The 15,671-nt window shown below is 37.4% G+C and overlaps 1 protein-coding gene across 1 annotated transcript; it reads left to right on the top strand.

The window, feature by feature from the left end:
• Positions 1–12,111: 12,111 nt before the first annotated feature.
• LOC145127499 (uncharacterized) lies at positions 12,112–14,807 on the top strand. Its single transcript, XM_079062687.1, has 7 exons — positions 12,112–12,295; positions 12,390–12,749; positions 12,835–13,132; positions 13,463–13,845; positions 13,922–14,137; positions 14,216–14,274; positions 14,433–14,807. The coding sequence occupies exons 1-7, from the start codon at positions 12,112–12,114 to the stop codon at positions 14,805–14,807; spliced, it is 1,875 nt and encodes a 624-aa protein (XP_078918813.1).
• The last annotated feature ends 864 nt before the right edge of the window (positions 14,808–15,671 follow it).

The raw sequence follows: 15,671 nt of genomic DNA, 5'->3' as shown, positions 1-15,671 counted from the left end.
AGCCAACTACAAGAAGGAATAGATTGTTATTACTACATAACAATCAAAGGTAAGATCTAAACCCTTTTTCATATGTTAATATCGATTATCACATGCTAGATCTAGGGTTTATGGCTTTGGATGATTATTGCATGTTCATTAGACAAACTAGATCCAAAGCTTTAGGGTTTGCATATACACCATAGGAATGTTGTAGTGCTCAAAACCCATCAATATCAATGCTTGGACCATCAGATTTCCATGCACCTAAGTATCCCACCTTTTCTTTTATCCTCTTAAAGCAACGTCTGTGGAGGAGTTTTAGGTTTCCCCACTTCTATCTCTCTCATTTTCTCTCAAGAACTCATCTCAAAAGCAAGAACAAGATCTGGTTGAAAACTAAATTCTTAACTTCTCTCTAGAGTTTTTAAGTAAGTTTCTCCACTCATCTAACGTTTTATGTAATTTTCAAGATGAATCCATATTATTTTACTCATAATAATATGTGATAATCAACATTAGGACAACATTCTTCCCAGAGGAGTTCCTCATCTCAGCCAAAAGTTTAAGCTTGAGATCTTCACTCCATCACTCCAAACAACTCCTCAACCAACTCAAGGTGAGCTTCATACCCCTACTTTTTTCGAGATTTCTATTGTTTTTGGGGGAGAATACAAGTTAAAGTCTTGTGTAAATCATGATTTATTTGCTTACTGTGTATGCATGCCATCTTACATGTGTTTAAGTATGAAAACTCTTATAAATAGTCCAAAAACTCGAGATTTTGGTTAAGTCTCAAGAGTTTGGATTATATCTCACAAATTACATTTGGAATCAAGAGCTAGTATGTTACCAAGTATAAGTTACGAAATTTTTATAACAACAACTATAAGGATTTACTTTAATATTTGCTTAAACAAGTTGTTGGACAAAATATTTTGGAAAATGATTAAAGTATGGAAATATTAATATTTTAGATCATTTTTGGCCAAACATAAATACAAGGGTTATCTTGGAATATTATGTCATACTCATGACTTTTTGCCAGATTAACAAACTATTTGCGATTATTTATAAATATTTAATATAATAATTTTATCAAGGAAAATATACGAAAACAGAGTTTTCATGACAAAAATATTTGTCATAACCGGCGAACATTATTTTTCAATAAACTGCTGTCGTAAAACCTCCAAGAACATAAGTAATGTTCTATATGTCATAAAACAGAAAATGCGTGTCATAACCGGCAGTTATAAATTTATACAAATTATAACTTGACACTTTTTCTCTTGACTAAATGACTTATTTTTCAATAAACGAAAAGGAACGAACACGAGCACCCAGTTAACGAGCACAATCAACGATATGGAACGAGAACGATATTTCTATTCAATGAGTACGAATTTCATTATTTATCTAACGAATAATGGATCTCTAACGATTGCTCAAAAGGTTGTTAATATTATAGTCAGACAAATCTCAAAAGTACCTAAATATAAAAATATTAGTGTACGTCTAAAGTCCTGTAAGGAGTTATAGCCAGAGTCTTATGGAGGGAGAGCGGGAATTTGTGTATAGATATATACGGGGTTGACACCCCGCACCTTCGTTGTTCGCTACAGCTAGACAGTCCAGTCTAGGGTGACAAATGTCTTTTCCAAAACGAGGGCGCCTGAGAAACGCCAAAACAGGCACTTCGTCAGATTAGTATGGTTATAACGACTCACTAGAATATGTTATGTTATCTAGAAATTTATACATGGAAAAACCTCATAAATAAATTTTGGCACGTTGTGTTGACTGTCCTATACATGATAAGTGATGGTCCGCATTTGTTGCGTTGACTGTCCTTTTTCCTCGCGTAGAATGTCCACAATTGCCATGTTGATTCTTTCTCCTAACAAGTATAGGGTCGTAATACTGTTATTTTACAAATAAAAAAGCGTGGGACTCTATGGAAAATATTTGTAAATGATTTTGAAAACGATAAACTAACCCACACATATACATAGTTGAAAATAGAACTTACGAATATTTTAAAGCAGAAAATATAGGATTTTATGGAGAAAACGATTTTCTACGATTTCGATAATGATAAACTAGAACGCACACTCAGTTTTACTCGATAAGAGGAACAAGATTTTCAACCATATTCTCTTTTTGAAAATAAGGGATTTTCTGGAAACGGTTGACTATTACTATTCAAAAGAATTATTCTCGAAAATAGCTCGCCTTTATAAATTTCACTACTTTTCAAAATCATTCCTTATAAGGATGAACAAAAGTAACGACATGCACACATATATCCATGATTTCCAAAGTAAGGCTTTAAACGATTTCATAGAAAATATCGGATTTTCTGAAAGTATAATAAGAACGAATCTAAACAAGTGTAAACGATTTTATACTAAAGTGCTTATGAACTCACCAACTTTTTAGTTGACGCTTTTCAAAACGACTTGTATTCTCAGGGATCTAATAAGAAGGTAACAAGGGACGCGGATGCAAGACCATTTAGCTGTAGTTTGGATTTTTCTGCTTATGTGTCTTTTGTGTAATTCGAAGGACAAATACAATATGTAAACAATGTAAGTTTTGTTATCTCAATGTATGATGTTTGGATTGTTCTGTTTCATTTATATTCAATTGTTATGTACTGCACAATGAAGTCACCCACCTCCGGACGTTTCCGCCGTCTGGTCCGGGGGTGTGACAGATTGGTATCAGAGCATTGTTTATAGTGAACTGGTATATCTAGCCATGCAAGATATACAACTATAAATACAATCAGACTAAAACACACTCTGCCTGAAAGTATAATTTAAAAAGATAAGTATTTTATAAAAGTATACATATCTACTAACACAGTATCATAACGAGAAGAAAACAAAAGTAACTAAAGGTTGAACGCTACAGTCAAACCTAGGCAGTATGTAATCATATCTGGGATAAATATAGCTTGATCAACTATATTTATTTGAGATATGACTAACATGTGCTTGGGAGTGATGGTGGTGTTGCAACAAACCTAAAACCTACCACCTATGAGTACAAGAGAATACTAGAATCGAACATCAAGTTTAAAATACTATAAGAGTATTTTAGGATACTATAAACCCCTCCCACACCTAAAACTTTCCCCGTATATCTCGTACCTCGATTCTCGCACAAGCAACGTAGTTGAAATTCCTCGCCAGGACTTCTACTACCCTATCACGGTAAATTATGAATGGGGCAAGGATAGACCTAAAGAAGTCCATGAGGAAAACCCAGAAGTGGATCCTAAGGAATACCAAAAGATGAATTGTGAAAGGAAGGATTTCGACTAAGGGCCAAACAAGGATGAAAGCGCCAAGGGAACTCATAGCAAGCTTATTCCTATTGGCAGAAGACCCTTTCACGTTTCTCTTCCTAAATACATAAACACCCCATATAGGTACTCCTGGAATTGACATACCTAGAAACAAAACGAAACCCATGCAAAAACAAGTTGAGTAATTGACTCTTATCCAATTTAGGGTGCACCTTCACGAAAGACACCCCGATCCACAATCCACATGCACCAAACTCCGATAGCCAACACCCTCACGAATCAAGCATCACCTCTGTATGGGCCACGAGTAACCCGAATTGACTCCCGGCTTCCAACTCTCTTTCATGGAGTAGTGGAGACCGTAAGCAAAGCCCAGTATGCAAAAATGTAAATCCGATCCCCCACAAGTAACAAGAATGCCATTCCAAATGCCTTGCGAAACCCACAAGTAGAACCAGAAAACTATGCAGACCATCTAAACTCCTTGAAAGAGGAGGTGGTCATTTAGAGACTAGAACTCATTGTAATCAAGGCTAGGGCAGCCTTAGCAGTGTAAAGAACACAAAAAGAGCACTCAGGATAGGAGTGAAAAGGCCAAGCACCTTGTGCGCCATGTCGATAAAAGAGAATCACCGCACCACTCGCCTTAGGTTCATGATGCCTTTAATCGCAACCAGTAGTAGTAAACCAAGAGGAGTACGCCCTCCAAGAATCCATGCAACCAAATCCACCAACTATACCACTAACTATGTGCTATTTTGACGGGCTTAACGCCATGCAATATATGTTTCCACTCTATACCATAACTGCATCATGGGGATGTAGGTTGACACAATTAGCACCAGTACGTTAAGATTATACGAGTAAACTCACTTGAAACTAGCTACAAGTACTTACGAGCTCACTTTTCGTGTGCAACAGGGTCATGTCTTCCCATGAAGATAACATGTACCCTGACGATGCACCGATCCTACGAATAGACTCCACCACATTCCAAGCCACTGTAGCAGCTACCGTGGCAGCTGTCATGGCATACTTCAATGCCAACAACACGAACGAAAATGGAAGCAGTATCGATAAACTCAATCGTAACAACAACCAGGGAAACTAACGAAGGACAACTCGCCAATGCACCCAAAAACCTAAACCTAAACTTAAGAAATGAAAGTTCGGGAACGAAAAAGGAGGCAGTTCGACTCAGAGGCTTACTAAAAGGCAACAACCGGGACCAGTTCCTACCCCTACTAACCCTACTCATCCCCCATCGAGACAATCATACCTTGGGAACAATCCACCCTGCAACAAGTGCAAATACCATCATTGGGGATCCTGCCAGACATTTTGTTGCAAAAGGTGCAACAAGATGGGGCACACCTCCCGCTACTATAGGGCTCCGGCCCCATGCGTCGCTCCAACCCTCAACCCAGAAGTAAGTCCTGTTTGTCACAAGTGCGGTGCAACAGGACATTTCAAGAGAGATTGTCCAACATAGATGACTAACGAAGGAGTCGGCAATTAGACAGGAAGAGACGACAAGGAATCGTACCGCAATTTTTGGTAAGTTCCACGATAAACTTTAAACATCAAATTATCACAAAAGTTTTTGTCAATTAAAAATATAATCCAAAAACTGTTTTCTCGTTAGAGAAAATCTTATAAATCACAGGAAGCTAGGGATCCTTACGAATGGACCATGATGGTCCCATATGAACGTTAGTATCATATATAGTTAGGATTCTGCAAACTAAGAGCGTGCGATTTCGCCTTATTTTCTGTCCCTGGGCTGAATAGCGATTAGGACAGAACCCCGCAGCCAACCATCTCTAAAAAAATCCTAAGTATGTACGGTTAGGTCACATCCATCTATAGTGGAAGGACCTGGCAGAATTCGGATTACGAATTCCCTTGCCTTATAACAGCACCCTCGTGTCGCCAGAACACCTAGCAGGGAGAAACGAGATAGACCCAATGGTAAAAACGAAAACGAAACTAGCAATGATAAGAACACGAACATTAGAACACCTAACAAGTAGAAACAAGATAGACTCAATGGTAACAACGAAAACTAAACTAGAAATGATAAGAACACGAACATTGGAACACCTAACGAGCAGAAACGAGATAGACCCAATGGCAACAACGAAAACGAAACTAGCAATGATAAGAACACGAACATTGGAACACCTAACAATCAGAAACAAGATAGACCCAATGGTAACAATGAAAACGAAACTAGCAACGATAAGAACACGAACATTGGAACACCTAACAAGCAGAAACAAGATAGACCCAATGGTAACAACGAAAACAAAACTAGCAACAATAAGAATATGAACATAGAACACCCTGTCGTTCCTGGCAACCAATACTCCTCAAATCGACGTATCAACAAGGAGTCCAATGTCATCAATTGGCACGGACAGACTTGATCCTCACCTTACAACCTTCTACAGACAGACCTTCGTCTTACTCAATCAGATAGCTAAACTCTTTCAGCCAGTAACGATGAATCCCTAGCAACCAGACACCTAAGTCCTGGTGTAAGAAATACCACACCCTTTCCCTAGCCCCAATAAAGAGGGAAAATCAAGAAGCAAAAAGCATCAAGGGAATCCGAAAGGTTTCCAACCTTCCTCCAGAGATTCCCAAGGATCCCTTTGGAAACCTCAACCAAGTGCTAAGTGGAGATAGAGTCACCCCGACTCCTGGAACCGCCCTAATAACCAAAGACCCGATACCACTTAGCACGGTCACAAGAACAGATAGTGTCTGATCACGAGATCGACAAATTAGATAAAGGAAACATCAGACCCAGTCCCTAACCAAAGGAAGCACATATCTAACTCATAAGGAAGAAAGACGAAACTACCATAGGCACCACCGACTACGAATAAGCCAAACAAACCCATCCTTAAGGATCGATACTCCCTACCCTTGAATCAGAGACATATTCAATCAACAACGAGGACTGGCAGAGGCCGACCTACCATTAGCTCGGGAAAACTATAGGAAGAAAACTCCCAAGGTAATCTAAGACTCATAAGGTTAACTACACCACACGCAAACTCAACCTCGGTGACCATAGTACCAACTCTTAGGGCGCAGAAAACCCTACTTCTAGGACACCAGGATCCCGATCTCTAAGAAACCATTCAAAAGTCCTCGCCAAGATAGGCCCGATAACTCATAGTCACCGATTAACCAAAGGACCCAGTTTCATACATTTCAATGTGTTCAGCACTCACAAGTGTCAGACCATCGAAACTCTAGAAATCCCACCTGACGAGGTCAAGGTAAACAAGAACCCACATCCCGAAGAGAAGCATGTGAGTTTGGGATACCCACTTGCTTCTAATCGAGTATTTATATAACAACAGCTACCACTCGAGCATAGGAGTTGCACCCATCGAGGCCCTGTGTGGCCAGAGGTGCAGATCATCCTCTGTTAGGCTGAGATGGGAGATACTCAGCCGACAAGATGACAAACGCCCAATAGCACAATCACTAGACCCGAGATTATTTGAGAAACCACGGAAAGGATAGTCCAAACCCAAACATGACTCCAAACATCGTAACACCGGCAAAAGAGCTATGCAGATCACATCTTAAAACCTTGAAATCCCAAGTATGGAATAGGGGTATTATTTAAGAACTCCCTTCGGGGAAGAGTGACACGAGTCGAAAGGAAAAGTAAACTAAATTCCCAATGCACCAGACCCTTTGAGATCCTCGCACGGATCGGTCCAGTAGCCTACAAACTCCAACTACTCTCCGAGTTTAGTAACGTACACCCTGTATTCCATGTGTTGAACCTAGGAGGTGCCTATTGGACAAAACCCGCCCAGTTCCTTTAAAAAAGACTAAAGTGAACTAGAACCTACTAATCATTGATCAGCCTATCAAGTCAATGAACGGAAAGGTTAAGTACACAAAACAAAGCCGCATCCCAATTGTGAAGGTTCGAGAGAACGCTAGACGTGAGCCAGAATTCACTTGGGAGGGCGAAGACCAGATAAATCAAAAGTACCTTCACCTATCCCGATATTCAGGACCCTATCTATCCAAAGAATTTTGGGACGAAATTCCCTCTAACGGGGGGATGATGTCACAACTAGCATTTTGGCTAGAAAATTTCGTCCTCATGTAAGCAATAACTATTGTGAGACTTGTGCTAACACATTAGAAGTATACTTTATGGTTCCTAATGGACCATGAAAAGATAGAATTCAAATCTCTCCATGTATCTCAAATCTCTCCAATAATATGAAATCTCTCCCAAATCTCTCCAAGTATGTGAAATCTCTCCCAAATCTCTCCAAGTATGTGAAATCTCTCCCAAATCTCTCCAGATATGTGAAATCTCTCCAAGTATGTGAAATCTCTCCTAAATCTCTCAAAGTATGTGAAATCTCTCCCAAATCTCTCCAAGAATATGAAATATCTCCCAAATCTCTCCAAGTATGTGGAATCTCTCCCAAATCTCTTTACGTACCTTCCTTAGTCGAAAACAGCCCAACACCGGAGGAGAAAAACCAAAAGGACCCTCTTGGTCCGGAACCCTCTTGGTCCGGAACCCTCTTGGTCCTGAATCTCTTGGCCGGAACCCTCTTGGTCCGGAACCCTCCTGGTCCGGAACCCTCTTATTCTGGAATGCCTTCTAAGGAACCAAGAGGACTCGCAATCTCGGAACTCCCCTAGCTTCAGAACTTCGCTCCGGAAGACATTGCCTCACCTCGCACCGCTTCAGAATTGGTGAGCCGGCTTCGCTCCTCCGGTCCGGACCTCCGGACTGCGCATGTGACTTCGAAAATCCGACAAAATGCTCCGGAAATGTGAACCTGACACCGGAACCTTGAAGAGTGACTCCGGAACTTCCCTCAGCCCTTCGGACCCTCGCAGGAGCAAGGCTACACTCCGGATTTTTGTCATTTTCGGACGTTTTCATCATTTTAAGGCATTTTGACATCGGAAATCACAACAAACTCGTATTTTTCGTAACTTAGACCCCTAAAACCTCTATTTTATGCCAAATTTGATTCTTTAAATCATATTTACATAAAATAAAATTTAGGATTTATAAAGATCCTATCCTAAAATCAAGATAAAGACAAAGAGGTTTGACCTTGTGATTTGATGTAATCTTCCATTTCCCATGCAAATCACGGTATCCAATGTTTTACCCACAAAATATCAATGCTTGGACCATCAGATTTTCATGCACCTAAGTATCCCACCTTTTCTTTTATCCTCTTAAAGCAACGTCTGTGGAGGAGTTTTAGATTTCCCCACTTCTATCTCTCTCATTTTCTCTCAAGAACTCATCTCAAAAGCAAGAACAAGATCTGGTTGAAAACTAAATTCTCAACTTCTCTCTAGAGTTTTTAAGTAAGTTTCTCCACTCATCTAACGTTTTATGTAATTTTCAAGATGAATCCATATTATTTTACTCATAATAATATGTGATAATCAACTTTAGGACAACATTCTTCCCAGAGGAGTTCCTCATCTCAGCCAAAAATTTAAGCTTAAGATCTTCACTCCATCACTCCAAACAACTCCTCAACCAACTCAAGGTGAGCTTCATACCCCTACTTTTTCGAGATTTCTATTGTTTTTGGGGGTGAATACAAGTCAAAGTCTTGTGTAAATCATGATTTATTTGCTTACTATGTATGCATGCCATCTTACATGTGTTTAAGTATGAAAACTCTTATAAATAGTCCAAAAACTCGAGATTTTGGTTAAGTCTCAAGAGTTTGGATTATATCTCACAAATCACGTTTGGAATCAAGAACTAGTATGTTACCAAGTATAAGTTACGAAATTTTTATAACAACAACTATAAGGATTTACTTTAATATTTGCTTAAACAAGTTGTTGGACAAAATATTTTGGAAAATGATTAAAGTATGGAAATATTAATATTTTAGATCATTTTTGGCCAAACATAAATACAAGGGTTATCTTGAAATATTATGTCATACTCATGACTTTTTGCCAGATTAACAAACTATTTGTGATTATTTATAAATATTTAATATAATAATTTTATCAAGGAAAATATACGAAAACAGAGTTTTCATGACAAAAATATTTGCATGTCATAAACTGCTGTCGTAAAACCTCCAAGAACATAAGTAATGTTCTATATGTCATAAAACAGAAAATGCGTGTCATAACCGGCAATTATAAATTTATACAAATTATAACTTGACACTTTTTCTCTTGACTAAATGACTTCTTTTTCAATAAACGAAAAGGAACGAACACGAGCACCCAGTTAACGAGCACAATCAACGATATGGAACGAGAACGATATTTCTATTCAATGAATACGAATTTCATTATTTATCTAACGAATAATGGATCTCTAACGATTGCTCAAAAGGTTGTTAATATTCTAGTCAGACAAATCTCAAAAGTACCTAAATATAAAAATATTAGTGTACGTCTAAAGTCCTGTAAGGAGTTATAGCCAGAGTCTCCTGGAGGGAGAGCGAAAATTTGTGTATAGATCTATACGGGGTTGACACCCCGCACCTTCGCCGTTCGCTACAGCTAGACAGGCCAGTCTAGGGTGACAAATGTCTTTTCCAAAACGAGGGCGCCCGAGAAACGCCAAAACAGGCACTCCGTCAGATTAGTATGGTTAGAAGGACTCACTAGAATATGTTATGTTATTTAGAAATTTATGCATGGAAAAACCTCATAAATAAATTTTGGCACGTTGTGCTGACTGTCCTATACATGATAAGTGATGGTCCGCATTTGTTGCGTTGACTGTCCTTTTTCATCGCGTAGAATGTCCACAATTGTCATGTTGATTCTTTCTCCTAACAAGTATAGGGTCGTAATACTGTTATTTTACAAATCAAAAAGCGTATGACTCTATGGAAAACGTTTTTAAACGATTTTGAAAACAATAAACTAACCCACACATATACACAGTTGAAAATAGAACTTACGAATATTTTATAGTAGAAAATATAGGATTTTCTGGAGAAAACGATTTTCTGGAGAAAACGATTTTCTACGATTTCGATAACGATAAACTAGAACGCACACTCAATTTTTCTCGATAAGAGGAACAAGATTTTCAACCATATTCTCTTTTTGAAAATAAGGGATTTTCTGGAAACGGATGACTATTACTATTCAAAAGAACTATTCTCGAAAACAGCTCGCCTTTATAAATTTCACTACTTTTCAAAATCATTCCTTGCAAGGATGAATAAAAGTAACGACATGCACACATATATCCATGATTTCCAAAGCAAGGCTTTAAACGATTTCATAGAAAATATCGGATTTTCTGAAAGTTCAATAAGAACGATTCTAAACAAGTGTAAACGATTTTATACAAAAATGCTTATGAACTCACCAACTTTTTAGTTGACACTTTTCAAAACAACTTGTATTCTCAGGGATCTAGTAAGCAGGTAACAAGGGATGCGTATGCAAGACTATTTAGCTGTAGTTTGGATTTTTCTGCTTATATCTCTTTTGTGTAATTCGAAGGACAAATACAATATGTAAACAATGTAAGTTTGTTATCTCAATGTATGATGTTTGGATTGCTCTGTTTCATTTATATTCAATTGTTATGATACTGCAAAATGAAGTCACCCGCCTCTGGACGTTTCCGCCGTCTGGTCCGGGGGTGTGACATTAAGAGGGTGGAGGATGATGATAAGAAGGACCCCAAGGGGTTAGAGTCCTTAAATAGGGCTTAAAATCCCGAAATTAAGATTTTTACTCTGCGAAGTTACGCCCTACGTAGCCTCCCACTAAAAACGCATCTCACCCTTCAACCACTACGCCCAACGTAGTGCCAAACTCCATTTTCCAACTCAACTTTAAACAACCATAACTTCTTCGTTTCAACTCCATATCCGGTGTTCTTTACATGCACATAAAGGTATTAAAGAGCTCCACAATCCTATGAAGTTACGTTTGGCTTATCACATACCGAACTAAAACCATAATCTGGGCAACTAATAGCGCCGAGATCCCGATGGGATCTAAGTGTGATCTCGTTTCGCGGGTGTTTGGAAAATTGCGGTTTCACATATCGTTCAAAAATATCGAAGCCGAGATTATCGCCGATATTTATTAAAAAAATATTTCAAAACCGATACCGTTCAAAAATATCAGCCGCGATTTGACCGATATTTCAAAACCGATATCCCACTTTTTTTTCCGATATTTGATTATTTGGGTTTTTTGTACATATTTATTAAAAAAAATAAGTTATTTGTATGGATCAGCCCACATCTTCGAATAATATAAGCCCAATCTCCTTATCTAATGTCGTGACCTAATCTGAACTCGGAAGAAATTACGAAACACATATTTTTCCTTGCGTGCTACGACTGCGCTGTTCTTGCCAATGCGATCGATCCCAAATCTCATGTTTAGCCATCAAAATAAGTGACGAGAAGATTAATCAAAGCCACCAACGGCTCAAGGAAGTAAGCATCTTATTCCTTTAAGAAACTTCGACTCTTCCTCCCCCCATCTCCATTAAATCCTAATTTTGTTGGTGTACCTATATACTGATCGATGACTGTATGTTGATCGATGACTTAATTCCGATTAAATGCTAGTTGCTAGTTGCTTCTTGTCTATTAATTCTCATCGGTATTTGTTTGTTTTTTTGGAAGTTGGAACTTGGAACCAAAAAATTAATATAAACTCTCTTAAATTGTAATGAAACCTCAATTAATGCATTTAACTTGTAATTGTAATCAAACCTCAGTTAATGCATTTAATTTGCAACTCTTTTGTGCAACCGGTTACCGTTTTTACTTGTAAACATGGAAGGTCAATCTTCACATGCTTCAACAAACCCAACAGATACTACTACTACATCATCAGATGCCAGTACTAGATGTTTAAATGGAGATATGTCTTGGGAGTGGGGAGTTTGGAAAGATCCCACAAAAAATCGAATATGTGGTGCACTCTTTGTGACAAAAAGGTATGTGGAGGAATCACAAGGTTGAAGCAACACCTTGCTCATATACTAGGAGAAGTCTCCAAATGCCCTAACGTGACACCATATATAATGAAAAAAGTGTTTACATCGATACAGGAAAAAGAAAAGCAAAAAAAAAAAAACAAAGAAATATAGAAATTCTAAGATCATCAAGCACAATAGGATTACCTGATAACGAGGATGAAGAAGATGTGATACGAGTCAGGGATGATAGCAAGAAAAGAAAGTTTGTAAGTTCTAGTAATGTTCGCGGTCCAATTGATTGTATTTATAAGAGCGATCGTGGAAAAGCACATCAAAGCACATTGGATAAAAACAATCCAATCAAGGAGAAGCTGAAGAATATTGCTTGGAAAAAGTTTGCGATTTGGGCTTACGCGGTTGGCTTACCATTTAATGTCGTACGTGATGAAAGTTTCCAAGATGTAATTGATGCCAATGGAGATTATGGAAAAGGTAATTAAGTAATCCCTTTTATCATATATTTATTTATTAATATTTTAATATTTACTAACTAATTAATTATATCTAGCAATCTTAGGTATGCCCGCTCCAAGTTACCATAATGTTCGGGTGACATTACTGAAGGATGTGTTACAAGATACATATAAGTTTGTGGACTCATTTCGGCCACAGTGGCAGAAATACAGATATAGCATTATCTCCGATTTTTGGACAGATGGAAAAGGAAGGGCGTTGATAAATTTTTTAGTGAGTTGTCCAACCGGAACGGTATTTCTTAAGCCAATTGATGCATCGAAGCATGTGAAGGATGCTCAATTAATCGTGAAGATGATTAATCAGGTGATTGAAGATGTTGGCGAGGAAACATTGTACAGGTAACATAATAGTTGACTATTAGATGTCTTATCTTGTTTCTTATTTTTAACTTCCATTTACTTGTATTAATTACATATATTTTTTTCATTTCTTGTAGTTTCTTACAGATAACGGCTCAAACTATAAAGCTGCGGGAAATTTTTTGGAAGAACAACATCCAAAGTTGTTTTGGACTCCATGTGCAGCACACTGTGTGAACCTTATGATACAAGATCTCGGGGAAAAAATAAAAAGATAAAGGGTGCTTTGACTGATGCAAGAGCAATTGTGGTTTACATTTATAACCATGTAAGAATTTTGAACATGATGCATAGGTCTTGTATAACTAGGTTTGCCACTCAGTACTACACTTTACAGAGTGTACATGAGAATCGTCATCATCTTCAAGTGTTGTTTGTTTCTGAACAATGGACAAAAAGTGCCTTTGTAAAGAAAGTTATGGGAAAGAAGGTGGAGAGGATAGTTGCAAAGCAAGCATTTTGGGACGATGTGTATTTCTCTTGTCAAGTATTTTCACCTTTGGTAGATATGATTCGGTTGGTTGATAGGGAAGATCAACCGTGCATGGATTATATCTATGATGCAATGAGTCGAGCAAAAGAGCAAATAAGCAAAAATCTAAAAGGTGGGCCTAATGCAAGGATGGAGAGTATAGTTTTGTCTATAATTCAACAAAGATGGTCTGACCAACTTCATCATCCTTTACATGCAGGCATACAACTTCACTTATTGATGGAAATTAAAAATTATTTTTATTGTTTGGTTTTAATATTTTAATGAATGTGCAGCTGGATGTTTTATTAATCCTGCCATTTTTCATGGTGAAAATTCAAAGATTGAGAAAAATAAAGATATAGTAACGGTACTATATGTTGCCATCGACCGTCTTGTTCCCGATGAAGATGAGAACGATCTTTTAAGACAACAATTGAATATCTACATTGATTCAGAAGGCCAATTTGGATCTGCAACAGCTAAAAGAAGTCGAATGAAAGTTGCACCATGTAAGTAAAAAATTATAATGCAATCAAATCTTATTATTTGTTATTTTTTATTAACTTATGTTTATTTATAAAATATAGATATATGGTGGCGTTCTTATGGGATCGATACTCCTTTGCTCCAAAAATTTGTTATCAAGGTCCTTGGTCAAACGTGTAGTGCTTCACCTTGTGAACGCAATTGGAGTACATTTGACAATCCAAGTCTTTTAAACAAATTTTTTATAAATTATAGATTACATTAGTTTAATTGAAAGCTTGAAACTCTAACTAACTTTTTATATTTCTTTTCTTTTAGTTACACTCCAAGAAAAGGAATTGTCTTTTACAGCAAAAACTCAATGACCTTGTGTTTATCCAATATAACACAAGGTTACAAAGGAGATTTGAATCTCTAAAAAGCAATAAAACTGATCCTATTTTGTTGAGTGATGTAGAGGAAAATGATGAGTGGAAGATACCGATAGAGGCTGAACTTCAAGACTTTGTGGATTCACATGATGGTCTTCTTTGGTCGGATGTGCGAGAAGCGATGGGTGGAAATGTAGACATCGGGCCTAGTACGAGGAGCAAAATGGAGCGTTATAGAGATGATGATGATGATGATGATAATAATGATCAGACTAGAGTTGAAGTGGAAGATGATGTGGATGTGGACCTTGATGTAGAGTGAATGCATTAGACGATGTTGACTCGGAAGCCGAACCAATGGATTGCGATTGATCTTTGTTTGAAAATTTGATTTAGACTCTTTTAATATATGTTATGTGGATGTGGACCTTGTATAACTATGTTATGTGTTTTTACATTTTATATGACTCTTTGAGATTATATATATATATATATATATATATATATATATATATATATATATATATATATATATATATATATATATATATATATATATATATATATATATATATATATATATATATATAAACCGCTATCCCACCGCGAGAACCGCTATTTTAAATCGCGGCAAGTGACCGCGATAAGATTTTGGACCGCGATAACTGCATAGACCATAATCCATGAAAGAAGCCCGATCTATAACTCTCGCTTTCTACCCTTCGGTTTTAGCACACAAGTCAAGGGATTACATCTCACCACCAACATTAGCAACCTTTAATAAGGTGCAACGTTAATTTCTCAATGCCGAAAGCCTTTTCATGATCGAATTTCGGTCCACAACCCCGAATTAAGAAAGGACCCGAAACAGGGTGTTATAATATGATATCATGAAGAACGAAGGAATAGTGTATAACTTATTTAAGGGCCAACGTTTAATTTGAATAAGAGTTAGGTAATTGCTTTGGAAAGCACACTTTGTTGTTCGGTTCAACGTTATACTTGTCATTGTAGTTATAGAATTATCAAAGTGGGAGATTGTTGGATTAAGGTGTCCAAGCTCATAACTAAATTCGAATACACTTGTAATTAAAAGCAAAGTCCTTTTTGGATTGCCCTCATAATTAGTAACCGAGTAGAATGACATTTGGAAAGAGAGGATAATTTGTTAGTTTATTATATGAAT

The sequence above is a fragment of the Lactuca virosa genome, chromosome 7 (assembly GCF_052849685.1).
Source record: "Lactuca virosa cultivar CGN04683 chromosome 7, Lactuca_virosa_CGN04683_v6, whole genome shotgun sequence".
Taxonomy (NCBI): domain Eukaryota; kingdom Viridiplantae; phylum Streptophyta; class Magnoliopsida; order Asterales; family Asteraceae; genus Lactuca; species Lactuca virosa.
The sequence above is the reverse complement of the archived record's forward strand: the minus strand, read 5'-3'. Positions and strand labels throughout refer to the sequence as shown.

Bases quoted from the DNA above. Each gene is read 5' to 3' on its own strand.
- LOC145127499 (XM_079062687.1), top strand. From the start codon at position 12,112: ATGGAAGGTCAATCTTCACATGCTTCAACAAACCCAACAGATACTACT. The intron at 12,296-12,389 runs GTTGAAGCAACA...ACATCGATACAG, and splicing joins GTATGTGGAGGAATCACAAG to GAAAAAGAAAAGCAAAAAAA. The intron at 13,133-13,462 runs GTAACATAATAG...TTGTATAACTAG, and splicing joins GGCGAGGAAACATTGTACAG to GTTTGCCACTCAGTACTACA.